This window comes from Apus apus, chromosome 2 (genome assembly GCF_020740795.1).
Source record: "Apus apus isolate bApuApu2 chromosome 2, bApuApu2.pri.cur, whole genome shotgun sequence".
Classification (NCBI taxonomy): Eukaryota; Metazoa; Chordata; class Aves; order Apodiformes; family Apodidae; genus Apus; species Apus apus.
The window spans coordinates 136,070,567-136,098,032 of NC_067283.1; the positions used below are offsets into that span (position 1 = coordinate 136,070,567).

General features: G+C 45.8%; 1 protein-coding gene across 1 annotated transcript; it reads left to right on the top strand.

Annotated features, from left to right (window-relative positions):
* The first annotated feature begins 96 nt into the window (after window positions 1–96).
* Window positions 97–27,466, top strand: ODF1 (outer dense fiber of sperm tails 1). Its single transcript, XM_051610300.1, has 3 exons — window positions 97–158; window positions 24,867–25,097; window positions 27,178–27,466. Exons 1-3 carry the CDS (start codon window positions 97–99, stop codon window positions 27,464–27,466), a joined length of 582 nt encoding a protein of 193 aa, XP_051466260.1.

The window sequence follows — 27,466 nt, forward strand, 5'->3', positions numbered from 1 at the left end:
TCGGCGTTCCCCTCCCCCGGGGCTACCCACCGTGTTCCGGGACGGCCGGGGGTCTGTCGGCGTTAGAAGTTGCCTCCCACGCCGGCGGAGCGCTCGATGCCGTCCCGGCTGCGCTCCCTCCCTCTGGACCGGGTTTTACCATCGTGTTCCGAAAGAGCGTAACTTGGACCTGAAACTGTTTTTAACAAATCAGTCTCTGGATTTGCTGAAAGTTGAGTAACTAAGTCAATAAAACGGCCATTTGATTCTGTGGAAGCCGACACCTTGGTTGGTGTTGTGCCAAGGTTTGGTTTTTCTGAATTGCAGCCTGCTCTTGCTTATTTTCAGGAAAGTTCGGAAAACTGGCTTGGAATTCTTTAGCGTGTGAGGAATGCTGGCAATCACGTGATAATGGTACAAAAAATTATATCACCTACTTCAGTGAGTTCTAATTCCTTTCTGAGACTGTGTAATCATAAGCCCTAGAAATCCAAGTTTGTTCCTCCACTATCAAGCGTAAGGGGTTTCACAACTTCCCATCTTCTGTTCCCCTTTCTTCCTTGGCACTTTCTCCAGTGCAGCTGAAATGAGCTAATCTGAGAATCAGCTGATGTTGCTGCTTGCAGCCCAAAGATGTGGGAAGTTTGAGCTGGTTTGTGTATTTTTTCGGTACAACTGCCATTAACAAGAGGCGAGGCAGTACAGAAAAGAAATACTCTGTTCCCCGATTGTTCTGTTCTCAAGTGACAGTGACAATCAAATGGGCTCAAGAACTCTCATCAGTCAGGTCGCTTACCCTGTAAAGAAAATCCTAATGGGCTTCTGGAAATACACAAGGCATAGAATAGGAGTTGTGTTTCATAGTGAGACAGTGCAGTAGTTCTGCTTTTAAAAACAGGTGGATCCATGATTTACCTCTTTTTCTCTGTTAGGACAGAGCTAAGAGTTTTTTCAATTAGATGTGCATCTGATCGTAGAGAAGTTAGTTTTACTCTGCCTCTTTTTTTTTTTTAATACAAATCTTTATGCTTTTCCTGAAAATGCTTATGTTGACTTTTGCAGTGGAGGATTCTTCTAAGCTGTCTTGATCTCGGTCATTTTATTAAAATCATATTTTGATCACCTGGAAAACATTGTCTCTCCAGTTATTTGAGTTAGTTCTGCAGTCATTCCTTTCTTCCTTTGAACTGTAGGAAGATGAGCTCCTGCAGTAGGTCTTGTTGCATCCATAGGAATGCTTTCAAGGATTTTTGGTAGGGTTTGGGAAGCTCCAGATTCTTGTTTGCTCTTGGGATCAAGATCTAATTCTCCAAAAAACGTAACATGTCCAAATAACGTGACTGGTTTAGTGGAATTCTCTTAGGGGCGTGGTATAAGGAAGAGATTCCAATTACTCCCTTCCACCCTTCACACACAAGTTTTACAAGTTAATTGATTGTGGCAACCTATTAGATAAAAGACAGGAAGAGGGCTGGAAAAGCCCAGAGAGGGCACAGGTCTGTTAGGGCTCAGAAGCCTGCTGCTGGCACTTATCAGGAGTCCCTTCCTGTGGCTTTATTCACCTACTGAACCCCAGCTGTAGCCATTCCCTGTGGCCGTGCAGATGCAAACCCTCAGCAGAAGCAAAAATGAAAACAGTTAAAATTGATTCCACTGAAACTTGCACCTGGAGCCAGAATAAACTTGAGTAGTGCAAATGTCAGCTTTTGGTCACACTGGGGGTTTATGCTGCCGTCTGAAATGGCAACGAATCCTGAGTGTAGATGAAAGGACACAAACCCAGGTGTTTGGGCGACTATTGGATTATTCTGACAGGAGTTTGTGGCACAGTGGAAGTTCCAGGGCACTGCCAGAAGCCCCCATACTTCTCTAATAAGGATGCAAGGCTGCATCTTACTGGTTGACTTTGGAGTACCAGTAACGTGATAATAATATTGAATGCTCTGTCTTGCCCACTGATGCATTTCTTAGAAGATGATAATGCAGTTAACAGAGTTTGATGCTCCTTTAATTATCTGAAATTACTCCAAATAGAATTGCTTTCTGGTAGAAGAACTGTTCATCCGTACAACTTGTTTTAAGACTTTTCCCGAGTCCTTTAAGTCTGTTGGATGACTACATCCAGTGCTAAGTTGGTATGTAAAAACTCCTGTTTACCAAATCATGAAAAAAGAATCAAGAACGGAACTAGATTTTCTTTCTTTACAAAACATATCTTTAAGATCAGACTTCTGTCTTTGCCTAAGAAATTTAGTTCCCCATGTTGCACAACTCCTCGGGGCGTAGATGGTGCTATTTTCAGGCCTACTGATAAAGCAGCAGCTTCCTTAGGAAGGTGCAGCTATAAATACACCAACACCCAACCAGGAGAACAAGTTCCTTGCTGGTATACTTTGTGTGAGAATTTTTGCCAGCTTGGAAATGCTGTATAAAATAACTCCTGTGGGATCACTGGTGTCATGTCTGAAGTTGAGTTTTGATGAGAGTCAGCATTTCCTGAAGTTTTCAGTCTGGTAGAAGTGAATGGGGCAAAGACCCATGGAGGTCATCTCATCCGGCTTCCTGCTCCATGCATGTCCAATTGCAGGAGATCAGGAACTTTCCCATTGGGAACAGCTTCTGAGTGAAGTGCACCAGGACAGACTTATTCCCAACCACTCACTAAAATCACTCAGCAGCTGCAGGCTGGATGGTTTGCACAGAAGTCCTGTTAGTCCTGAAGGGAGGGAACCTGCTTGAGATGACAGGATTAGGTAGGAGAACTGCAAGGGACTTTGCTCTGTAAACAGCGTGAGCAGATGCTGACAGGTGAACCGCAAGCAGTGGTGCCTGCAGCTGATGGGACTTGCTGCAGCTGATGGGACTTGCTGCAGCCAGGGAGGAGGCCCTGAGCAGAAATGAAAGCTTCAGGCAGCTAAGGAGAGCCCCAGTATGTACTTTCCAGGCTGTTAACTCCAGATGTCAACAGAGATGACATCAGGCTGGCAGCATAAGATTGTATTTTGCTGTGGAAAAAATGAAGCCAGCATTCCTGGAAATGTCAACAACAATGCTGTGCAGAAAACTGCAGCTTCTAGATTATTCCCTAAGCAGAAGTTTCTGTAGTGAGCAGCAAAGTACATTGCAAAGGAAGAAATTGCATTTCCAGCACCTTGTGCCACAAACTGAAGCAAAGCATGGCACTCACTGCCTCTTGCTCTGCCTCTGTCTAGGTATAACATGGGAGTAGCTTGTTTGGAGCTGGGAACATCAGGCTTTTAAACCACATCCCTGTGTTTTGCAACACAAGTACCTGCATAGTTTGCAAGTTAATACTGTATATCAAACAGTTCCAGCTGAGAAGGGCTGTGCTGCCTGTCATCTGCTTTCTGCTGTCCTGGACTGCATTTTGTCATGCTCACTTCCAAGGTTATAGCCTGTTGTTTTTTATACTTTGCTTATTTATGACACCTGAAACTCCCTCTTGATACCAGGTACTAAGTGTTGTTATTATTTTCTAACTTACTATTTTCTAACTTGTACTTGGTGTTCAAGTGAAGAGGTCACTGTAATAGAAAAACCATTCATCCTGTGCACAAAATGATGCTGGTCTTCAAGACATATTGCTTAAGGCCAAAAAAAGAGCAGGTAGCTTAGTCAGGTTCAGAGCTGATGAAGACTTTGTTCTCCATGGATTTTTTTCTTACAGTGTGCTCTTTCTTGTCTAATAGTGCACACACCATTTCTCTCTGCCTCGTGGATTCTCCAGCGACTAAACCAGGTTGAGCTCAGCTGCAGTCTTTCCCTTAGTTGCGGTACTAATCAGTTCTGCCCCTTCTCTGATGCTTGGGTTTATGAAGCTGACAGAGACCTCAGATCAGAATCTCATATCAGAATTTGGCTGAAAGAGACTCAGAGGTTCAGAAGTTAATATGGTGAGCTAGAGACTGACACATAGCCTGCTCATATAACACTTGCTACCACACACAGACTAAAATACAGCTGTTTAAGGTCAAGCAATACTGCAGATACCTGAACTCCCTTCCTCTTTCTTGTCTAAGCTGCTTGGCATTTTCAGTCCCCTGTTGTGCAGTGAAGGACTCTTGGGCTATAAATTAGGATTCTGCATCCATTTCCTCTTCCTTTACTATGCAGTCAGTGTTACTTTCTTCTGGTGTGGGGAGTTTGCACAGAATGCCAGGGATTGAGGTGAAGTACTCGCTGGAGTTTGTAGATCTGCCAGTATTTGATAGACTGAAGTTTTGGTTTGTGCCCCTAACCTTTTGGCTGAGCTCTCACTCAACATTGCTCCTAACCCTTGTTTAGGCCCTTCATCCTTCTCTTCCAGGTTCTACATAGGCATTCAGGATATCTCTCCTTGCTCAGACCCAGCCACAGAATTTACATGACTTTTATATGTGTAGAACAGACCTGTCCGCTGGCAAAAGTGGCTGAGCTTGACAAGAAGAGCTCACCAGGCATTGTAGGCACTATGCAGGAGCTGAACATCCTGGGAACAGAGGCTGTTTACAGCCACCTTGTGTGACCGTCCCTGGAAGTGTGGGCAGAGCTGGTGTGCACAGTGCACATGGTGTGTGTATCTCTGAGGCTTTGTTTCTGCTGTGTCATCTGGGCAGGGGTTCCTGTGCAGGCAGCTGAGAAGCTGAGTTGTGCTAGTTTGCATCAGAGCAGCTTCCTGTAAGCTCCTGGTAAGAAAAGACAGAATTTTTTTGGTCTTAGCAACCTAAAAGGCAGGCCTGTGTCCCTAGCGGGTTGTCTGGGTTCCTTGTGGAATTCCCTTCTCTTGGTCATCTGTCTGCAGGATGCCAAGGGAGTCTGGATTATTAACTGGAACAAAAGAGAGGTTTTAATTCCCTGTTAGTTCCGTTTCATTGGGTTAGTTATTCTTGCCTTAACCATATTTACCTTCACAAGTGGCACTTTTGAAAAAAAGTTTATAAATTGTAAAGGTGAATTGCATTTACAGCAATAGTTTCGTATGGCCTTGATTCATGTACTACCTTCCAAAATTATTGTAGAGTAAATTTGTTTCTGGCAGGGAAAGGCATTAAGACCTTCCAGGGCAAAAGCAAATTAATTATTCCATGGATTCCAGTGGTGTCAGGATTTACCTTCCTGTGTACTAGCCTGCTTTCTAGCCACTGTTCCTCTGCCATCAGATAGTCACCTGACATGGACAGCTATTGATAATACAGAAATAAGTAGTAGATAGTTCTTGCATTTGGTCTTAATTCCACTTGAAATATTATAATTTTTTTTTTAAATTCAGGTGGAGTCAGCTCTAAAGAAGCAAGTCCAGAAACGAATTTTGAACCCAAACTCCTGACATGAGGGATAACACAGGCACATAGAGAGAGAATTGAGCTGCTTATGAAACAGCTCCAAAGCAGCCTCCATTTACAGCTGGCACTTTAAGCGAACAGAGGCCGTGTCATTTGAGAAGTAATAAACAGTTGCAGTTCAGGAGAAATTTGGCCTGTGCCGAATGAGCTTACACAGAGGCTGCAAATTCACCAGCCCTTCTGACATAGTTCTTCCATGTTTCTGCAGCCAGAGGCTCCTGTCACGGGTCTTGGGTCACCCTATTCCCTTTAAATGATGGGCTTTGCTTTCAGGAAGGATCTCACCATTCAGCTAAAAATCTCATGAGCTTCTCTCTTCTCTGTTTGCCCGCTTAAATCACTAAGGACTTTTACAGAGAATAGGATGACTGTTTTTTAACTGTTCCTCCATGTCCCTGTAACATATTCCCAAGCTGAGAACATAATTCCAGTGGGTCATCGCAACCAGTTGCAGAAGTGATTAAACATAAAAAAAAATAGATATTGACTGCATGTAAAGAGAGGCAGCTTTAATAGATGGAAGTCTCATGAGATAAATTTTCTGGGGTTTTATGCTGAGGAAGCTTTAGTGCTGAAAATACTAATAAATAGCCTGGAAGGTTTTTTTCTATTGCATTTTAAGGGTAAAGGGACACAGTTTAACTGATGGATGAAGATTTTACTGTAACAGCAATTACAACACTTGTCTGTTGTGTATGCCTGCATATGTGTTGGTGCATGTATTTATATAGATAGGCAGGCAGTTAACATGAAACTTCAGGCAGATTTGCAAATACAGAATTACTTGCTACTAACTGAACATACAGGTAGTGTCACTTAGAATGAATGTTGCCTACTATAAACCGAGATTATCTGGGGTGTTTGAAGATCTATCAGGCTGCAGTTATTGGGCTGAAATGTTTAATATTGCATATCTGCCTTTGTCTATTTTTTAGCAGAAGCATTGACTAAAAGGTTCTGCTGTTGCAAAAGGTTAAGTTAGAAAAAGATGTCCCTAAATTGTCTTTGAAATATTGTATTGAAAACCATAATGCCACTAGAGACTGAAGGAGGGCGTTCAGAATGTTACTGCTTGCAAGAAGCTTCAAAGCTCACCTGAATTCGGTTATGAGCACTGGGCAAAAGGAAAACGGAACTAAACGTGCCAGGCAGAACTTGTTACCATTTGACAGATCTGTTCACTCCATATTACATGCCAACACTTCTCCTTTCCCCCATACAGCTTGTACAAGCGACCTAGACCCAGCTGGATTTGTGTAAAGCTTTCCCTGACGCAGTGCCATCCAGCCGGCAGGGAGCTGGTGACCAGCCCTCCTGCCCCTGGGCTGCTCTGCTGGGCAGAGTGCCTGCCAGGCACACTGCCAGGGGGAGCTGGCAACGAGTGGGAAATGTCTTCTGGTGTCTCCTCGCTTTTGGGACTGCAAAGTCAAGAGCACAAGTGCGTTTGTTTTGGGGTGCCCCATTTAGAAATGCTGTACATTTTTAATGCAGAAATCACAGGTGTTTGCCAGAGGAAGGTACAGAAGTTTATAGTACATAAGGCACTGGGGTGGGAATTCAGATAGACTCCAGCAATAATGACAGGCGAGCATCTCTTATCCGTTTGGCTTCTTGTTTCCTAGGATTTATTCTGCTGCTCTGATAAACTGTGATTTAAAACATGCTGAAGTGCCCCTTCTCCTACACTGAAACACATCACTGCAAGCAGATGACACCGTGCTTTGCATCTGTCTCCCACAGTGAGGGAGAGGAGAGCTCAAAGGTATGGGGCTCGGCCCACAAAGACCGACACTCAGGCTGCCAGCTAACCTCAGAGTGGGAATCAGATTCAGACAATAATACTGAATTTAGGTGTCTATTCTCCCACTGTAGTCAATGGAGACTTAGTTACACCTATCAGTGGAGCCAGGAGTGTGATTCAGCTGATGAAACAGGTATCCATCCTCAGGTGAGCTGAATCTCTAGTGATGGAGGGAGGTGGGACACTGAGCTCATACCTGTGTGTTGACACCTCTGGCTACACATCCACAGCCTGGAGGTGATCCCATGGACATGCTGATGACAGGGATTCACTCTCCAGCTGCTGGCAGTGTTTCTCCAGTTTAATGAGAGGGGTGGGCTAGAGCCCCCTCAAAAAGGCTGGAGCTGCTGAGCCCTCCTCATGGTCTGAGATGTAGGCCAGCTTCAGACCTTCTGTGTGGGGTGGTTGAGCACGTTAGACCTTATTCAGGGTAGTCAAAATGGCACCAGGAAAGAACACCCAAAGCTCTGCAATAAACAACCAACCTTGCTCTATTAAAATTATTTTTACAACCCCGATTGACAAGTTCAGACAAATAGGCTTAACCAAGCCATCTTAGCATATGAAACATTAATAAGTACCACTTATTTTTGAAGCTACATTTTAGATGTTTATTTTCAAGACAAAAGAGTAATTTAAAAGTATGCAAATGAGCTGCCAAACACAAGGCATCATGCAGATTTGTGAAGGCAGGCAGCAGAGTGTTAACCCTTGGTGCTGCACAGGGAGTGCCAGCACAAGAGCACTGTGTGCATTCATCTTAGGCCTTGTGCTCTTTAGTTACAATACTGCTATGGCAGGGTCTGAGGTTAGGCTAACCCTCCCACATGTGCCTGATTAACACGTGGGTTTAGGTTGATGGAGGAGGTGTATTTGCTGTAATGTTCACCTCACAGTCCTCCCTGGTACAAGCTGAACCCAAACTCAGTCCAGGCATCTCAGAAAGGACAAGCAGCATGGCTCTCAGCTGCTGTTTCACACAAGTTGTTTCCAGATTATTTGAAGTGACTGTCATGGGAGAAATATGAAATTGTTTTTCAAATGTCAGCCGTGCAGTAACACTTCAAAGACAATTGACACTGTTAGCTAAAAGTCCTCCTCACTCCCTGGGCTGGCTGGTGTATACAAGAAGCAGTTGCAACCTTGAGTTTGTCAAGGGGAAGGCTATTAAAAGAACTACATGTTGTGCTCATTTGTGGGTTCACAAGCTCATTATCCCACCCAGCTATAAAGGCGGTGGGAATAACTCCCAGCCAGGAACAGATGGGTTTTGATAGAAATCCAAGGCCTGATCTGCTCTGGAAGTTTGCCCCAATCTGCAACTGATGCCAACAGCTGACATGGCCACATTGGTGCAAACACCAGTCCTGAGCAAGAAATGCAATGGCTCATAGCAGCAAAGTATGGCAAATGGCAGGAGCTGGCAAACACCCACCATGCATGAGGGTGTAAGTGCAGCTTATCTCTGATGGAAATGTCTGATGCTGGCTTAAAGTAGTCATGGTGGCAGCCAAGCTCGGGGAGAGAGACAAAGAGATCATGTAGGGTGATTTTTGAGAGGCTGCCTCAGCTGTGCTCAGGTGGGATGCTGAGCAATATGAATATGGGTTTTGTTGAGCATCAGGCAGGGACAGATCCTGCCAAGGGCAGGAAGGAGCCTGGCTGCAGCTCCAGGCTCTGTAAGAGAGCTCACAGAACAGCACAGGTGCCAAGGAAAACACCAAGGCACTTGGCATTCACTTTCTAGTTGCTAAATAAGCGGGGGGGGGGAGTAATTTTTCCTCTCTGCTCTCTTTGAAGAACTTAGTATTTGTGTAATGAATTACTTCAGTAACAAATAATGTCTCAGTGCTGCTCTAGGAGGTGGGGATAAACTGGGTTTCTCTCCTGCATCCCCTTACACCCAAACTCTTTCAAGTGTTCTCCACTTACCAAATTGCTCCCTTGCTTCCTTGCTAGAGAAAGGTGTCATTTCAAGCTGACTGTCTGAGACAGTGCAAAATACTGAACAAACACTTCAATATATTCAAATCTGAATGCTATCAGCAAATTTACAGACATAAAACCTATGGCCACTTTTAAACTGGATATATATGCATGCACACAAAGGTTAGCCCAGTTTAGCTACTTTGAGCTTTCTTGGTTTTAAGAGCATTTTTGGCTCAAGTATGTGATTTCTCTCATGTCTTTGGAAAGAGTTGTCCAGAGCACATGATCAACATCTGCTGGTTTCAGATACGCTTGAGAAGCTCAGTAAGAATGTAGGAGATGCAGAGATCAGAGAAAATACTGGTCCTGTGTATAATTTTTTTAAGATGGTTTTGGCATTTTCCTGTTGCTCAGATATTTGAGCAATGGACTGGTGATCTAGATAGTGGGGGGGAAGCAAAAAATCCACCTACATTGGTTCAGGTTTTTGTTAATTTTGGAGGGAATGGCTGAAAAGGATGTAATTCAGACACTGCTGCTGTACTGTGCTTGCCTTGCCAGCTTAAAAGAACTAAACTAGTTTAAATAGGAAGAAATACTGTTTTATGATGGCCCACATCTCAAAACAAATCTGAGCACAAAGAGGGTGAAGGAAGTTGCTAGGAAACCTCACAATGCACTGGGGGAGTTTTGCAGCACAGGCACCTGTAAGAGAGTCGTTACCACCTGCCAGCCTGGGCATTTCCAAAAAACTGCCATGCAAAGTTGTAGTGCACATTCTTTTCCAGAAATGAAGCACCAGGAAATGCCACACAGCATTTTAAATCAATGCATCTTCAGGGGACTGCAAGCCATTCCCAGAACCATCCCTGAAGACTCAACACCGGTGTCCTGTTCACACTACTACTGAAGCCCTGACTTCTGTGTTCAGACAAGGTCTGCCCAGGTTGCTTTGCGAGCACATGCCTGCAGTTATCTTAATTGGGTTCTTAGGAAAGGTCCTTGCTTCGCTGGGCCCTGACCTTGCCCATGCTGAGATTTCAACAAGAGCTTTAAGCCAGACTAACCTTCTGGAGGCATGGCCACCCAATCTCATCTCTTTTGCACTTAGACTCAGGGTGGGTTTTGCCAGCAGAGTTTTCATACGGGCATGCTACCCCCTCAGGTGTTTGTTCTGCATGGGGATGCTCCAGAAAGATGAGGTGAATCAACTGAAAATGTTAAAGCTGCAGGTCCACAATGTCAATGTCCACGTGTCAAAGCCCCCATTTCTGTACTAAGTTGCTGTAATTGTGATATCATAATCCTCTTAACACTTAATTTCTTTCCTACGACTACTTCATAGCTGAGCACAGCTGTTTCTAGAAGGAAAGTGGTAGCTGAAATATTGGGGAGTCATCAAGGACACACTTTTTCATTTGTCATGAAGTCACCTGTCAGTCCAGTGTGTGACTGGGATAAGACAGGTAAAGACATCAGGTGTAGCTAGGATTGCTTGTCTGTACACTTCCTCAGTAACTTTTTCCAAAAGTGGGTGATGTGAAGCAGAGTGATGGAAGGATGGTGGCCGTGAGCATGATGAGCAGAGCAAGCCGGCCTTGGTTTAAGAGTCTCCATGAAATTCCCTCTGTGTCAGGATCCTCTGATAGTGCAGCACAGATGAATTTCTGCCTGCCACCACCCTTCCTTGCTATGTCTAAAAGCTGTCCTAGCACATTCCCTACTCCTCCCTGCCCACCTGTCAAGAGGACCCATCATGGTAACAGCCATTAGCACTCAGAAGATGGACCCTAGGACCTCCACTCCTTCAAAGATACGCAGTAAATTAAGATTAACCAGGAATGCATGTTAAGCATAAGGATGCTCCTTTGAAGAAGAATTCCTTTAAGAACAGAGATTCTTTACACAGCAAGGGAGGCACTCTGGAGATGTGATGCTGACATGTGATGCTGATATGTGAACTGTGGCTGTTACAGGATTTTCCATTCTGTTTTATCTAGCCCCTCTTGACACATAAAAAAGGAAAGATCCAGATCTTCAGTTTAACTTAAAAAAAGCTCTTAGGAAATCATGTTTTACACAACATATAATTAACGTATGGAATCAGCCCTGGATATTCCTGACAGGTTTAGACTAGCTCTGAACTCGATGGTCTAGCAGTGTTTGTTAGCTGTGTCCTCATGTGATGCTGGGGGAGGAAGAGCTCCAGGACATTCTGTAATGGCAGAAACTCTGTTGCTAATTTAAAGAAAAGTGTTTCCTTCCATTACAGTTTCTGGAACAGGAAAACCTTGTGAGAGACATAGCAACATCTGGAGCTTTCCTGGTTCAGGGCAGGTTTTCTACGCTTCAAAAATGAGTACATAAATGTATAGGAAGCTTTTCCAGTGGTGGTAGCTGGAGTAAGGTTTCATCCAAAGTCTCTTGATTCCCACACTGTGGGACTTCGAAGCAGCATCCACCTCACCAGCTCTTTAATTGTGGATGCCCACACCTGGCCTAGCTCCCTGCTCCTTCTGTACAGCCAGTGGGGAGAAACGGGGACCTGAGGCTCAGCAATAGAGCTGCTGGTGGGATTAGCTGTACCCTAGGAGCTTCTCTCTCCTCCACTGGCTGGAGAGAACATTTAGAGGGGAGTAGATGTGTTTGTTGCGGAGGTTTGAACTGAGTGAGCCCCATCAAGGTTCCAGCTGGCTGCAGCCAGGGAGCTGTCAGCCTGTCCCTGCTCCAAAGGCAATGCCACCCTGAGCTGAGCAACTCACAGGCCCTGCTTGGTGTCAGGTGGCTGAAGCAGTTGCCTCTCACAGCCACTCACCCTGTCCCTTTGGTAGAGACAGTTCCCTTGAAGCAAAGATGTGCTCCTCTCGTGAATCATCTCATGAACCACAGATGTTCATGTGCCAATACATGTCTGTTGGATCCCTGCATTCTCTCTGGCCACGCACCTGGTGCCAGGGCAGAGGAGTGCCCAGGAAAGGTCCTGCTCTACACAGAGCTGCAGAGTAGTGAGGAAAAACAGGAAAGACAGGTTCAAAGGTAGGTGTGACACAAAGGAAAAGGTGAAGGTAGTAACACCAAGCCAGCAGCAACAGCAGCTGCCGCATGTGGCAGAGATGACCCCATGCAACCTGACCTTTTCCACTGGACCCCTCTCATCAAGACATGCTGCACCATATCTGCAGATGGATATGAGAAAGGGTCTTCTCCAGAGCATTCAGCACAGGCAGGACTCTTAGCAACAGGGTGCCAGTGCAAACCTAACCCTTGCTCATCACCACAACATCACCTGCACAAGTAGTGGCCTCTTCCAAAGAGAGGCACATCTGGATGTACCTGATGCCTAGAGGTAGTACCAGGCAGAGGTTCACATCCCCATGACCATCCCTAAACCAGCCTTTTTATGCTCAACTCTTGCTAGCACTGCACAAACAAGTAACCAGAAGCTCTTAAATTTTGACCACCAGCTTATTTACATGTACTTTGAAGACACTGTAGATAAAATCTCTAAGGCTCTGGGATAGAGTCACTGGAGAAAGCAAGGCTGACATAGCTCCCTTGCCACTGCTGCTGAGGGTGGCTCATGCTTAGTGTCAGGAGGCAGAACATCTACTGCTGCACAGCTCATCCTTCTGGGCCACTGCCATTGCTGCACCTTGCTGAGAGATCCTCACCCAAACCAGAACTACTAATCTTTTTATAAATAGGGAAGAAAAGCAAAATTAGTGTTGTTTTGAGGGTTTTTTTCATTGCCAGAGCCAATGCCTTTTTTCCATCCCTAGAAGAGACAAGGTGTCACAGAAATTATGAGTGGCTGGTGGTGAGAACTGACCACCAGAGAAAGGCATTGTAAGATTTATTCAGTAACTCATGTCTCATTAAAACTGTCAGATTTTTTTTCTTCATAGCAGAGCAGACAAGAGTGGAAAGGTTTCACATAATCACTGATTTCACTGAAATATGACAGAATTATCAAGCACGTTAGATCTTTTTCAACTTGATATGAATTCCATAAAATACCGAAACACAAGTATCTAAACAAAGGACTTAATAAGCTTGGGTTTGATATTTCCATTATGTTCCAATTTGAAATGAAATAGATTTGAAATAATCAACTTTCCCAAGAAAATGTAACTTCTGAGACTTGTGCAGCTCTAAGCATCCCTGCATGAGCCTCAAGAAGCCCAGTGGTCCCTGCTGACAGACAAGTCTCCTGTGCTCTGTGATGCTGCAGCCACTCCAGCACACCTGCCACTAAGGGAATTCTCACTCACATCCTGTCATCTTCCAAGGTGACAGTGCCAAATGCCAGCATCATCTTTTGGGGATGCACTTTCTTAAGCACACTTGAGGAAATGCAAAGTAACATCCCTGATGTTACTGATGTTACCTGGGCCCAACCTGACAAGGGGGTATGCCTCACCTTCATCCTGCAGAGGAGAAAACAAAAGGTGGCCTTGGCACATACAAATGCTTTTCTGTTAAAGTGAACATGGATGCTGTAGAAATGAGGGAGTTCTTACTAAAAGAGTTCTCTCTCCCATTGCGCCAGCACATTGATTTCTAGTCCAGCAGCAAAAGTGAGTTTCAGTTGTAGAGGACTCTCTTGAACAGAAGCAGATGTTGAAATATGAACTAACAGCATGAAATGCATTTAGGTAGACAAGATACTTAAAATGGAAGAACAAGACCAGCAGATACACCATGTACTAAACTGCTCAGGCTTTGATGGCTTTTGGCACTTGTTTTCAGATGGAAGTTTGTACCCCCAGGGTGAGCTGTGCACTGCTGGGTAATACCCAGCCCTCTCATTTGTTCATCTGAGAGCTGGAAAGCACAGATAGTAACTGTCTTCTGCTGCTCCACAATTTACATCTCCTCTGGGCACCAGATGCATTTGCTGAGCTATTAGAACTGAATGGAACAGTAGGAATACAGTAGTGTTGGCTGAAAAAAGCTGAAGCAAGGGATTTTCAGAGCAGCTTTAGGGGCTGAAGACTACTGCAGTCCTCCTGTTTGAGCTATGCAGAGGTGATGTGAGTCCCTGGACATGACTGTGGTTGTGACAGAGAGAAGAAATTTCCATTTAAGTAGCAGGCTGTTCTCTATAAGGATGGCAACAGCTTTCAGATACTACCTTTGGGAAGGGTGGACTGGCCTGATGGAGGGAGTATCTCTTCTGTAACATCATGCCCTCCAAACCTGCAGGATGGCAAGCAGCTGCAGTGAATGCCTCTTCCAAGTGGTCTGCACCACCCAGTCAGAGCAGGAGCAGCGGCAGGGGCAGCACAGCCAGGCTATTGCAGAGAGCATCACATGAGAGGAGCAGTGAGCAGGAGGAACGCCAGAGCTAGTGAGGAGATGTTCAGACATTCTGGGGTTAGAAAAGGCTCTGGAAAGGGCAGGCTTAGTGAGTGAGCACCAATGACAGGCCATGACAGGCACATCATGGGCTTTTGCTCTCCAGGGTCTGGTGCTCCAGGGTATTTTGGTCAAGATCCTGTGTACACATGGCATAATACATGTTTAGCAAAAATGCTGGGTACCATGGTGCCCTGAAACATGCTGGGAAAGCACCTGTCACTGCTTTAATTGTATTGAAATGGTGAATAACACCATGAGCAGGTCAGCAATTAATTAGCTAACCGGTTTGCTATAAAAGAGAAGGGTAGCGCTCATTTTCTTCCACGTGGCCTGTTGTCTTGTTTTGGGACAACACGACAACAAAGGAACATCCCCATGGCTGCTCACTCAACTCCCCACACACACACACTGGGATGAGGAGGACAAAGCTCCTGGATCCAGACAAAGGATGTTAGAAATGAAATGTAGTTTTGTTTTTGCATTCTAGTGTTAGAAACATAGTGTCGGGTTTGGGTTTTATATATATATATATATATCCTAGTGTTAGGAATATAATAGTTTGTTTGAGATAAGTGAGATATCTGCATATTGCAAGGACACCGGGAGTGGTTTACGGCCCAAGAAACGGAGGGAGTGAATTGGGCTCCATCTCGGGAAGAAGGATTTATGGCCCAAGATAAGACCAAACAAAGCCACTTCTATATTGCTCCTCAGGGCAGGATGACACCAGTAGATTTGTTAATTGGGAAGACAGCCAAGGGGGCAAGAAAAGTCAAACTTTTACCTTAAAAGGTAAAAAGTAAACTGCTAGAATGGAATGTGTAAACAGGGGAAGGAAACTTACAGGATAATTTGAAGCGTTGGATAGGCTGTAAACCCTGGGCTACCCAGCCAGTGGGGAAACAGAGGAGGGAACTTTGCGTCGGGAATAGGGGATATAACCCGTTACTCACCTTACTATGGGTGTGCCTACTTGTTTAGGTCACCCATTCTTGCAAGAATGTAAATAAACTGTGCTTCGCTGAAGGATCTGTGTGGGCCTGCTCATTGGTGTGACAGACGTTTCTCACAAGGACAAGGAGGGTTCTTCACTGATTAAGGTCCTGGGCAAAAAAAACTAACCTTGGGGAAAGAATAATAATTTCATTTCACACTAAGAAAACACACAAGACACAGACAACACACAGAGCAGGGCTTGCATATGTTACCCCACCCCTCCCTTTTCCCGGGCCCAAATCACTTTGTTCCCGGTTTCTCTCCCTCCTTCCCCCCAGTGGCACAGGGAGACAGGGGATGGGGTTTAGAGTCAGTTCACAGGCTGGTGGTTCCTGCTGCTCCTTCCTCCTCAGGAAGAAGGATTCCTTACAGTCCTGCCCTGCTTCCCCACGGGGTCCCTCCCATGGGAGAGAGTCCTCCACGAACCTCTCCTTCATGAGTCCTTCCCACCAGGTCCGGAGCTGCTCCAGCCTGGGCTTCCCACAGTCATGGGCTGCTTTGGGAAGAAACTCTCCTGGCGCTGGGGTCTTCCAAAGCTGTGTAATCAGAGTCCACAGGCAGCAAATCCTCTGGCCACAAAATCCAAGTCCAGTGGCCAAGTTCACCCCTCCTGGCACCCCCAGGGAATGTTCCACCACGTTCCTCCACGAGTGCAGGGGGACAGCTGCCATCTCGCCATGGGCTGCAGGGAAACTTCTGCTTGGGCACCTTCTTCCCCTTCTTCCTCACCAACCACCAGTACCTCTCTGCTTCCCCAGCACAGCTTTTCTCTCAAGTGCCAGCTCTGCTCAGGTCTCAGTTCTTTCGTATGTTAATCGCTGAGGAGCATCTGTTGTCCCCCTAATGGCTCCTTGTCTGGTTTTGGAAGCAGGGGGACCTTCTACCCCTGGGCCCCTTCCCCCACTTCCAAAGAACCCACCAAACCAAACCAGAACACCTGTTTTGAACAGAACTTGTCAGGAAGAAGAACATGTATTTATTTAGGTGTCAGAAAGCATGGCCCTTCTCTCAGGTCTTCGCTGCTATGTGCCAGTGGGAGAACAGAAGTGGAAGAGAGCCCAGGATGATGTGGGAAACACTATTTGAAAGGAAGACACCTTAAGACAGCATTAGGAAAACTAGGAAAATCAAACCCTTTTAAAGTTAACTAAGTGTCTGTGTCTGAGCAGCAGACTGAGAAGTGAGTCAGTCTAAAATATTCAACAAATCATTTCAATTTGAATTGAAGGAACTCAATTGCTCCATTGTGAATTCCAAGTGGACAAATAATTCCTTGAGAAAAAATGTTAAAAATAGTTATTCATATAATATGAGTATCTTTTCCCATGAAGGTTAAAGAGTGTTAAATATGTCCATAAAACCAAGAGGATATAAAAGGATTGTCTCATTTACATAAACATTGTGTTGGGAATCCAGAAATACCAACCCCAGAAGTTCATTTTACCTGCAGGTTTGCAAGGGAAGTCAGCAGTCCTCCAAAGAGCAAGAGGCTGAGCTGGAGCTTGATGCTCTGGGTCTGCTCCAGGCCTTTCAGTGATACTTGACTGGACACACAAGTGCACAGTTACATGACTAATTGCTTCCTTTCCATGTGGAAATTACAAGAGGGGAAAATGATCATTATTATCCATTTGAGCACATGGTTACCTGATGTCAGTGTTAGGCTGAAATACTCTGTATACAATCACACTCTCAGTTAAACAGCATCTGGCTTGCTCTGCCAGGGTTTGTCCAGACTGGGCTTAAAGTGATATCCTTTTACACCACTCTTAATAACATGGATGGGGTGTTAAGAGATTCTGGCTGATATCAGTAAATCAGCATATCAGACACTGTCAAAACCTGCTAGGTCTGAAAATATATTGAGCAAACTCTCTTTGAATTGATTGGTACTTGCTAATTCAGGTATCATGTTTGGAAGGGCACTGAAGGCAGCAGTGCTGCCAGCTTAGGGCTAGCTTTTGGGAGCTTGGGGGCTTGGGGTTGGGTTTTGGGGGGAGGTTTTTTGAAGTTTTATGTCATTTGGAGTATTTTAAAGTCCCTTTCCATGGACTTTCCTGAAAAGGTGGACTCTGAGCAGGGAGGTCCCTGACACTGTACTCAGGACAAGGAGAGGCAGTCACATCTGGCAGCAAGCAGTGGTCTGAAGGACATCTTACCATTTCCATCCCTCTACTCTGTGTTTAGATTTTAAGAGAAAGTTCTCAGTTTCATGGGTGTCAGAAAGATTTTGACAGCCAGGAATGCTAAAGGGCTTGAAACAAAGAGCTAAAGAACCTGTGCTGTGTTTGACTTAGCTGTGTTGGGATGTTGTTGCATTTAAGATAACTGTGGATGGGAGCTCAAGACAATCTGTGAGACTGACAAGGGCCAGGTCAGAGATGGATGCTGTAGGATATGCAATCCTTCATCCTCATCCTCTTCTTCATGCCAGGTTAGATCTGACTGTGCAGGCTCCCTAGGAGTGCAGCAGACTCAAAGAAGGAGAATGTCCTATTCAACAGATAAGAAAAGACCTTTCCAGAACAGCATTTGCAAGTTAGACTTGATAGTGGACTTCATTCCTTGACAGTCCCAAATATGTTTCATTGCCTGATCTTTGCAGAATTCAAAATTCCGCTCGACTTCACTGGGCAGGGACCTGATTAAGCTGAAACCTGCATCATACCACAGGGGTTTTACTCTGGTAATTCTTCATGTCCCAGGCACATGCAGCATCCACCTATCAGCATGTTGCCATCGCTTTTCATTTACAGCATCAGATGACTTGCCATGAAGAACCACAGTAATCCCTCTTTGCTAGAGGGATTACTGAGACTACCCTACCAGCAGCTGGAGTAACACATCATGTGACAGAAGTCCCTCCTTCCCCTAGGGACACAGCTGAGCTGGTTCCTGAAATGACACACAGCACACCTTCAAGGTAGGGCTGACTTGTGCTCAGAGCCATTCCCATCCATCCACACACCTTCTCCTCTGTATTTGGATCACCTGTCAAGTGGGGCCAGCTAAGCAGACCCATAAACACAGATGCCACTTCCCCATGCCTGAGAGGTCACTAGCTCCGCAGCACTGGCGTTGGCGATGTTGGCCAAATCACCTGCACATGGTCAGTTACTCACCCGGAATCTGCCCGTAATTACCCACCTGTGCCCAGAAGGGCAGGCAAGCTCTCCCACAGCTCACAGGAAATAATTACAGAGCTGCTTACCTTCCTGCAGCATGAAGCTCTCCCTGATACATCCCAGAGGAACTGGCAGCATTACTCATGGGTGATGTTTTCCAGTGTGATTCTCACGCCCAGGCTTGGCCATCCAGCCTGCTCCCTTCTGAGGCTGGTCAAGTCAGTGCTGGGGAGGAAGGGGAGGAGTGGATGTGGCTCTGGCTGTGGGAAGCAGCCCATCAAGAAGTGCTTGTTTAACACACTGCACATTAGCTTGCCCCAGGAGCAAGCTGCTTCTGTAAATTAAGCTGCTCTTCATGAGTCAGGAGCCCAGCCCTTCATTACAGAGTTATGTATTTTCAGAAATGGTTGAAAAAGTAGCAGGCATTTTGGAGAAGCTGTTTTACACTGGTGTGGTCCCACTTTCCATTTACTTGGCTGGTTCCTGTGGTGCTTCCACAACTCAACAACCGCATACGTGGAGCAGCTGGAGATGGTCCAGCATGGTGCTGCCCTGGAAGAGATGTCCTCCCACCCTGATTATCCCCTGATAAGGGAGTGAAGTGCAAAGGCTGGTGATCTTTCAAGCCAGCTTTGTGGAAGAGATGACTTCTTAACCGTTCCACCTGCAATACTCTTCATTCTTTTAACCTGGAGATGCCTTGAGTTTCCCTCATTGCTCTTCAGGAGCAGATGCAGGTCTCTGGTGGAGACCCAGCAGCCTTAGGAAGTCTGTTTATGTTTTTATGGTGATGCCTGGTACCTGCCTTCACAGGGTTGACCTCACAGCCATGGCAGAGAGAGGGCTTGTGTGTTGTCTTTTTCTGGTGGTATGTGGTAGTAGAACAGAGCTGAGGGACTCACCTCAGCCCATGGGTAGGCTGGAAGAAGCTAGGGAGTGGGATCTTCATCCTGCACCTGCCTCTAGACCTGCTGTGTGGAAACAGGTGGAAACACCCCCCCCCCAGCAGTGGAGTCTGTGGCCACCACCTCTCTCACAAGGTACCATGAGGACTCTTTTGGGTAGTTTAGCACAATGCACACTGCAGTGAGGGGAGCAGTCCATAGCCCATTGTCACCTCCCCCCAAAGGCAGATGCCGACTACACCACCATCTTTTCAGAGAGAAGCAAGACCACGAGAGAAAGATGGGAGAAAAGGCAGAGAGAAGGCAGAGAGAAGGCAGAGGCAGGCAAGACCAACTTCTGGATGGTTTGGAGTCTATAGTCCTCAAGTTAGTTTATGGGTCATCTATGTACCTTTCTCCAGCCTATTGAGATGTGTCAAGCCCAGGCTCAGAAAGACTCACTAGCATCTTCATTCATCACATTGTCCCAGACCTTGCATAGTACAGTTATCAGGGTTGGCATCTGTAAGGAAAAACTTGCTCCATCTAATCTGCTGCTGTTGTGGTACCGATATCAAGCCACACATTTCACCCCCAAAGGGTGGTTGGTGACAAACCTTATCTTTATGATTTATGCCTAACCTGTCCCCCATTTCTCTCACTGTACTAGAGGAGCAGGTGACATCAGTAGTTCAGGGATTTTCACTGTTAACATTTGCTGGTTTTTATGTACCAGGCTGAGGTGGGATCTGACTCCTTAGAACCATGAAGACCATGGGTTTCTCTGTAATGCCAGTAGCCAAAGGGAGTGAAAGCCTAGAAAAGGGTACCAGGCAGCACAGCCAGTGCCATTATTTCCCAAGAGAGCCAGATCAGTCTTTCTCCTCTGAATGCTCTTGAGGTACCTTTCCTAAAAATGGCATCCACAGACAGTAACTACATGGGAACACTAGTGGAAATGATCACGTGTGACTGAGAATGCCGAAACTAAATCCATAATACTTAGCTGCTGTAATCTGCAAACAGTGCTAAGTGCTAGAAAGGCAGCAGCTGCCTTCCAAAACTGTTTTCAGGAACATAAAATCAAGTGAATCACTTGTCACAGCCAGAGCAGCTGCACACTTCTGCTTGACCCCTAGGAAGTCACCATAAGGATTATCACCATTCAGATCTTTATAGAAAGATCATAAAACATAAGATGAAAAAGTAACTATTGTCTAGTCTGCCTAGTCTGGCCCATCCACACCTTGTAAGTGCAAAGTGAATGATTTACAGGGGATGACCAAAGGTTTAAAGTGTGGGAGATTTTAAATAAAAGCAGCAACAAGAGGCATGAGAAAAGCACATTGGCAGCATACAATTCTGGCTTAGCTGCTGCAGGGAAACCAGGCTACAAATTACTTTCAGAACTGTATAATGCCTTTTGGTTTAATAACTACAGCCCAGTTTTCAGAGCATTGAAAAAATATATGTCCTGCCTGCAGATAGGTTTTTTATTATTTTTTAAACACTGATTCAAAATGTAAGTGAAGATTTGCAGTTGGTGTGACAGTGCCCTGGGGGATGAGCAGCTCCATGCACAGGTGTTTCAGGAAATCTTTGTAAACCAGTACTGTTACCCCTGGGTTCATTGATTCCATAGAGGGCACTTGCTGACATGGCATTTCATCCTACTGCTGGATTTCCTGGCACTTTCTGGGACATGGTAAGACAAGGAAAAGCAGATACTTCTCCCAAAGCAGGGTTGTTGCATGCCAGGAGCAGTGCTGCCTGCTGCACATCAGTCTGCCATGGATAGATGGAAACTGGCCAGAGTAGGAGAGCAGGAGCTCCAACACCTGAAGGTACCTACAGGAAAGCTGAAGAGGGACTTTTTACAAGAGCATGTAGTGGTAGGATGAGAAGGAACTGTTTTAAGGTGAAAGAGGGTAGATTTAGATTAGATATTAGGAAGAAATGCTTTCCTGTGAGGGTGGTGAGACACTGGCACAGGTTTCCCAGGGAAGCTGTGGGTGTCCCCTCCCTGGAAGTGTTCAAAGTCGGGTTCGATGGGGCTTTGAGCAGCCTGCACTAGTGGAAGATGCTCCTACCCATGGTAGGGGGGTTGGACTAGATGGTCTTTAAGGCTCCTTCCAATCCAAGCCATTCTATGATTAAATGAAATCTCTGCTTGGCTGATTTGTGTCCAGAGACACCTGCTTATCCTACGTATGTGTGATGATGCCCTCTGAGTTTATTTTGCATGCAAGTCCCTCTGCTTGGTGCTCAAGGTCATGGACCATGCTGGTGCTCTCCAGGTCTGGGAACAAACTCCCTGGCTGAGCATTCCTGTGGGGAAAAGCTCACATCCCCTGGCATAAAGATGCATCCCAAAGGAGGCAACACCCCATAGGCACCCCTGCCTGCAGTGCCTCCCTGCTCTGCTGTGGGTCTCATGGTGAATCCTCAAACCCCCAGATTTCATGTACCAGGGAGGTTTAATGTGAAAACATTTTCAATCAGTTGTTTTTCCTGCAGAAATTTTATTTTTATGCACAACTTTGTGTTCAGCATCTTTGCTTTGTAATGGCTCCTGCAGTCTGTACCCCCAGGACTCTAGTCAGGAAGATCTAGCTCAATATTTGGTTGAGTCGTCTGCTCCAGATCTCATCTCTTCAGATGGGACTTGGCAAACAAAAATTCCTCTGTGAAATAAGGGATTCAGACTTGCACCATCCAAGAGAGACCTCCCGAAAGACTCTTTCATCTGCAGCCAAAGAGACTAGAGAGTGTCAGAGTTTTAAAGACAAAATACTGCTGTCAGAAAGGTATACAGACTTCATAGAGGAGGGACCCTTCAGACAGCGGCAGACTTTGAATTCAGCTTTTAAATAAAAGATATGTCTTCAGACTGAAAAAGTTACGCCTTTTATGAGCAATAAAGCAAGAAGCAATTTCTTTTTTTCTAGATGAAACTACCATTCAATATAAAATAAGCTCTTTTGATTTACTGAAAAGTCAAAGTAATATTTCTCCTTGGGAAAATGACATATCATCCAGCTCACCAGTTTGCGGATGCCTGATGCACAGATGCACCTGTGCTGGAGCTGCTGAGGCTGGGATTAGATTTGTGTCACAGGCCAGTCTGAGAGAATATGGTTCATGTCTTGGGTTACAGCACTTATCAGAGAAGATGGGATGGACACTGAACGTGAGGATCACTGCTGGGAATTGGGGGTTTTTAAGAAGCTTTGCTTTCTAAGTATCTATTAAGCATCTGGCTTTTAACAAATGTTTTTCATTGCCAGTACATGTAAATTAAATTAGGTATATAAAGTTATATTTTAATGTTTTCCTTTATTCTTACATATGATACAACAATGTTTGAATGTGAGCTACGTCTGACAGGAAGCCTCACCTGGTTTTGTTTAGCTTGGTTCTTAGGGTCCCCTTTCTCAAAATTCTCTGCTGCCAGCAGCTCTGGCTCCCTCCAGGTGTGCAGCCCCATGGGAGCAGCCCACATGCCAGCTCAGCTTTGCCTTCTCGGGGACTGCAGTGGATATCTTCTTGTCTGGGGCTGCTGGGGCTTTTGGATGCATTAATAATTGCGGAAGGCACTTCCTCAGTGGGGAGGTGCCAGAAGGGTAGAGCAGCTCCAGAGCTCCCAAGGGGTATTCTGCTGCTCTCTTAAATGCACAGGGATTATGCATTCCCACTGATACTCAATCCACTGCAAGCCCTTAAAGACCAGATTTCTCTGAAACATTAAGCACCCCCCACTCTTGCAGTCTGCTCATAGTTTTTCTAGCAGTATTAAACCCAAGAAGTTTTGGTGTCAATGCTGCTTGTGATCCTAGTACCACAGGCACATTTCTAGGAGCCAGGCAAATCCATCCATGTCACAGGTATTGCTGACACTGAAGTCCATGGGGGTGAGTCTCAAGAAAAACTGATGCAACAGCCTGACAAGACAATAATAGTTTTGGAAGTCCTCAAGGCAGGAGCCAATGACTGCAGCACCCCTGCCCAAAGTCACTGAGCAGGCAGGCAACAAATCCAAGCACACACAGAATTTGGAATCATCAAACCGTCAGCTCAGATAAGTGCTTGCAGCAATGCCTGAGTGCAGTGCATGCAGCACTGTCCTTGTCTGTAAAACAATTGCAGATGCAGCATCCTTTTTCTGTCTTAAATCAACCAAGATACTTCTGATGCATAGGCAGATGAAAGCTGTGGAGTAACATCTGTGAGTGGGGAAAGCAAATACCTGGGTTTGCTTTCCTTAGTGCCTTGTTTGCTTACTATGGTGTGAGGACAGGGACATAAATACTTTTGAAGATGTTCTCAAAGTGTTCCCAGAAGTACCTCAGCTGCAGCGGTCAAGGGATGCAAAGAGAACTCTGATCTCTGCACATTTTTAACCATTTGCTGTGTCTTCTCCATTAAAAAAAAAAAAGAAAAAGAAAAAAGAAAATTGAGCAAAGAGCTAACGGGCAGAGGAAGCAGATTTGAAGTCACATCTGGAACTTGCAGCCACTGGAGAAAACCCCATGGAAGAGAGCCAGCAGGATGGGGAGGTGAAGTGTTCTGCTGGGGAGATGTTGGGAAGTTGCCATGAGCATCTTGCCTTCCCCTGGCACTCACTGGAGGGGCTAGTGGTACTCCTGGGGGTGCCAGTGCCCCACAGAACAGCCTGACGTGTTCAGGCCAAGGCTTCTGGTAGCCAACACCTAAACAACATGGCAGTCCACGCTGGGGGTCAGGGATGATACGTAAGGTATCACACATCCCATGTCTTGTGCAAAGAACTTGCAAAAGGAAGAAAAAACACAGAGCACTTGTAGCTCTCCTTAGTTTACATTTTTTTCTTTAATGCAAGGAGCTGCAGTTTTGCAGCAGGTTGACAGCAGCCTGCTGCTAGGTGCACATTTCCCCTCTCCCAAGGCAGTGGTGGTCAGGACCTGGGAGTGGGAATCCTCACAGGTTTCAAGACACCACACTTAAAAGTTTTACCCACGGAGATGTCTGCCCAGGAGTGAAAAGGGGCAGCTTACGTTCCCTCTGCACTGATGTTCCAGGGCAGGAGAGAGGGGGATATTGGGGGCAGCTGTGATGGAACAATGTTGTGCATGAAACCACATCCAGGTCATGCTCCTGGTGGCCCAGCCATTGCACATGTCCCCCACTATGCCCCAAGCCTCCCAGACTGTACCACTGCCATGGGCTCCCCTGGTCTGTGGGTGGAAGCTGCAGCAGGGGGGCTTTGGTTGTGCACAGACCTGGGCTGTGTTTCCCATGGCAACTGTGGGTCATTGGACACATGATGTCATAAGGTCCTGCTGGGAGGCTGCAAGAGTTCCAGCAGCTCTGCTCACACACTCACCTCTGGACAAAACTGTCCAGGCAATTTCTGCCCCTGCGGGGACTGCAGGCTGCCATGGCTGCACTTTTACCTTGATGTACTTTGCAGCGTGACAATGTCGTGGCACGATCACCTGTGGGAAGAGGCTGAGCAGGAATTTAGGCAGATGGAAAGAGAGATGGCACAGCAGATGAGGCTGCTGGACCAGCAGCTCCAACAACTCAAGGAGATGCTGCCTGCATCCTGCCTGTGCAGCCCAGCCATGTGCCCCTGCTGCCTGCGCCCCTGGGAGAGAGGGACTCTCACCAGAAGATCGGATGCAGAGCAAGAAGCGGGCAGGTAACAGATATTTGCCTGCTTCCTGCCGGCACTGGTACCCTTTAAGGATGGATGCAAGGAGGTTTGGCATCAGTATCAGGAGCAAAGGTGGAAACAGATCAGTAGGACAGAAGAGAAATATCTGTTTTCAGAGAAATGGGTTACAAGGGGAGGTATGGCTTGTGCAGCTGGGCAGCCCAAAAGGAGCCACATGGGCAGCACCTGCACCAGAAAGAGTTTGGACCACGTTGTGACATTAACCTTCTCGCAAACTGTGTCTAAGCTAAAGTACACAAATAGCTCTGAAGCTGTTCAGCTGTGGAACAAAGTCCATCTTTGTCATAAATCCAGTTTAATTCCGTTAAAGACATGTCCCCTTTGACCACTGGTGGGATGATTTTATTTTGTTAATGGTGTTCAAGATTGACTGTAGTGGAAATAAAACCTAAAGGTAGCTCTACAGGAAGGGAGTTGTTGAATGATAAAACCTCACCATTTGGGTTATGACACAACCAAATATTGAGAGATCAGAAGGGCTAGGAAGTCCCTTGGTCATCCGAAGTGGTGAGAGCCTCCTGCTGCAGTTGTGACATTGGTATTTTCCCCCCAGACTCAAGCTTCTGTTGGAGGTCTCTTGTGTTGCAACTGGAAATGATGAGACCTTCATCTTGGCAATTAAAAATATGATATTTTTGTTACCCGTAGAGCATCAAGTATCCTCCCACAATCTGCCATGTGGGTTATCTACTGGATGCAATAAAGTTATAAGAAAAAGGAAAAAAAGCCTTACCCCTGGGTAGTTTTACACTGACTTCAGAAAAAACAAAAGTTGCTGTGAGGTTACTTTAAACTTACCTAGGTGCTGCCACTCACACAGGGCTGCTGACTAGCAGATTTCTGATCCCAAGTGTTACAGGACTGGTGTCTGCATCCAGACTTTCATCAGTGTATTGGGTACCAGAGCTGGGGAAGCACAGCATCCCCTTGCAGAATCATTGCATGTCAAAATCCCAGAGAAAGAATGGAAATTCACTCTGAATGGAAGATGGGGAGCGTTCTCAGAATGGGCTGTGGTTTGCCAGGGCACAGTATCCCTGAGTACCAAGCTCCCTGGCCCTACCATACTCAGGGCAACTTGCTGGTTTGAACACAAGTCCATACCACTGCCAACTGACATAGATCCACAGCAAGATTTCAGCCCATCATGCTGGGGAATTCAGCCATTCCCTACCCACAAAAAATGCTGTGAAGGACCAGTATATTTATTCTCCTCCTACCAGCAATAAAAAAAGACTAAAAGAACTCACACAGAGCACAGACAATACATCCCCAAATCACCACACCAGGGTGAATCATTGCAGGCTTTAAGTAGTATTACTGAAATGGGTGTACCTTGCAAATGAACCACTCATTAAGGATTTCTCACCTTAGTTGTCATGCTCCTTCCCACACTGCTTGCCCCATTTCCTCTTCCATGAAACCCATTATCTTTTTAATTTGGTGCCTTGTGTCCAATTTAGCTATTAGAAGTGAGGTGACCCTTCCATTGTCTGCTTTACAAATGGTTTGAATAAGAGCCAGACTTCTGGTTGAGCAGAGTTGCTGTTTGACAGTATTAGAAATCACTGTAATGGCTCAGGGAGCCTCCAGCCCAGCTCTGCAGGAGCATTTTGGGTTGTTTGTGGGGTTTTTTTGCCAGATGTGTCTCCTGTCCACTGATTGCTTTAAACAAAACTGCCAACTGGAAAATGTGATCTATTGTAACTATCTGTTTAGAATGTAGGACAAGGCATTAGATGGACATACGTGGCTTTGTGGGTGTCTGTACCCATGAAAGAGGAGCACTGGCTTCTCTGTATTTAGGTGAAAGAACTTTTCAGCTCCACAATTTCTCCATGTCAAGAGGCAACACTGAAATACTCCTGACTGCTGTGGCGTGCAAGTGGGTGCTCCGTCTGATGGTGCAGACACCACCCCAAGTGCTGGGCATCAACATGAAGATGGATCCAATAGTTTTCTATATACTTCTCTTGTTTTTAAGGTGGTCCACCAACTCCTTTGTGAGTTGAACTGAAAGGCTGTCCTCTTGTTTTTATTCCAGCAGGCAAAGGAGCCGGAGCAGGACATTGAACTCTTCCCGTGATGACAACCTTTTGGCTTCACTGGACATCAAAGGTTTTGACCCCAAGGAAGTCACTGTAATGGTGAAAGACGGGAAGGTGAAGGTGTTAGCAGAGCACGAGGAGAAGCACACCACTGCAAGAGGGAAGGAGTATAAATACAGAAACTTCACGAGGGAAATCAGCCTGCCACCGGGGGTGAGGGAGGACGAGGTGACCTACTCGCTGAAACCAAATAGCATCTTGAAGATTGAGAAGTCACACGGCTGA

Excerpts from the sequence above, each read along its gene's own strand:
- ODF1 (XM_051610300.1), top strand. The coding sequence starts at position 97 with ATGCCGTCCCGGCTGCGCTCCCTCCCTCTGGACCGGGTTTTACCATCG. Across the intron at positions 159-24,866 it reads CCATCGTGTTCCGAAAGAGC|CGTGACAATGTCGTGGCACG; the intron begins GTAACTTGGACC and ends TGTACTTTGCAG. Across the intron at positions 25,098-27,177 it reads GCAGAGCAAGAAGCGGGCAG|CAGGCAAAGGAGCCGGAGCA; the intron begins GTAACAGATATT and ends TTTTTATTCCAG.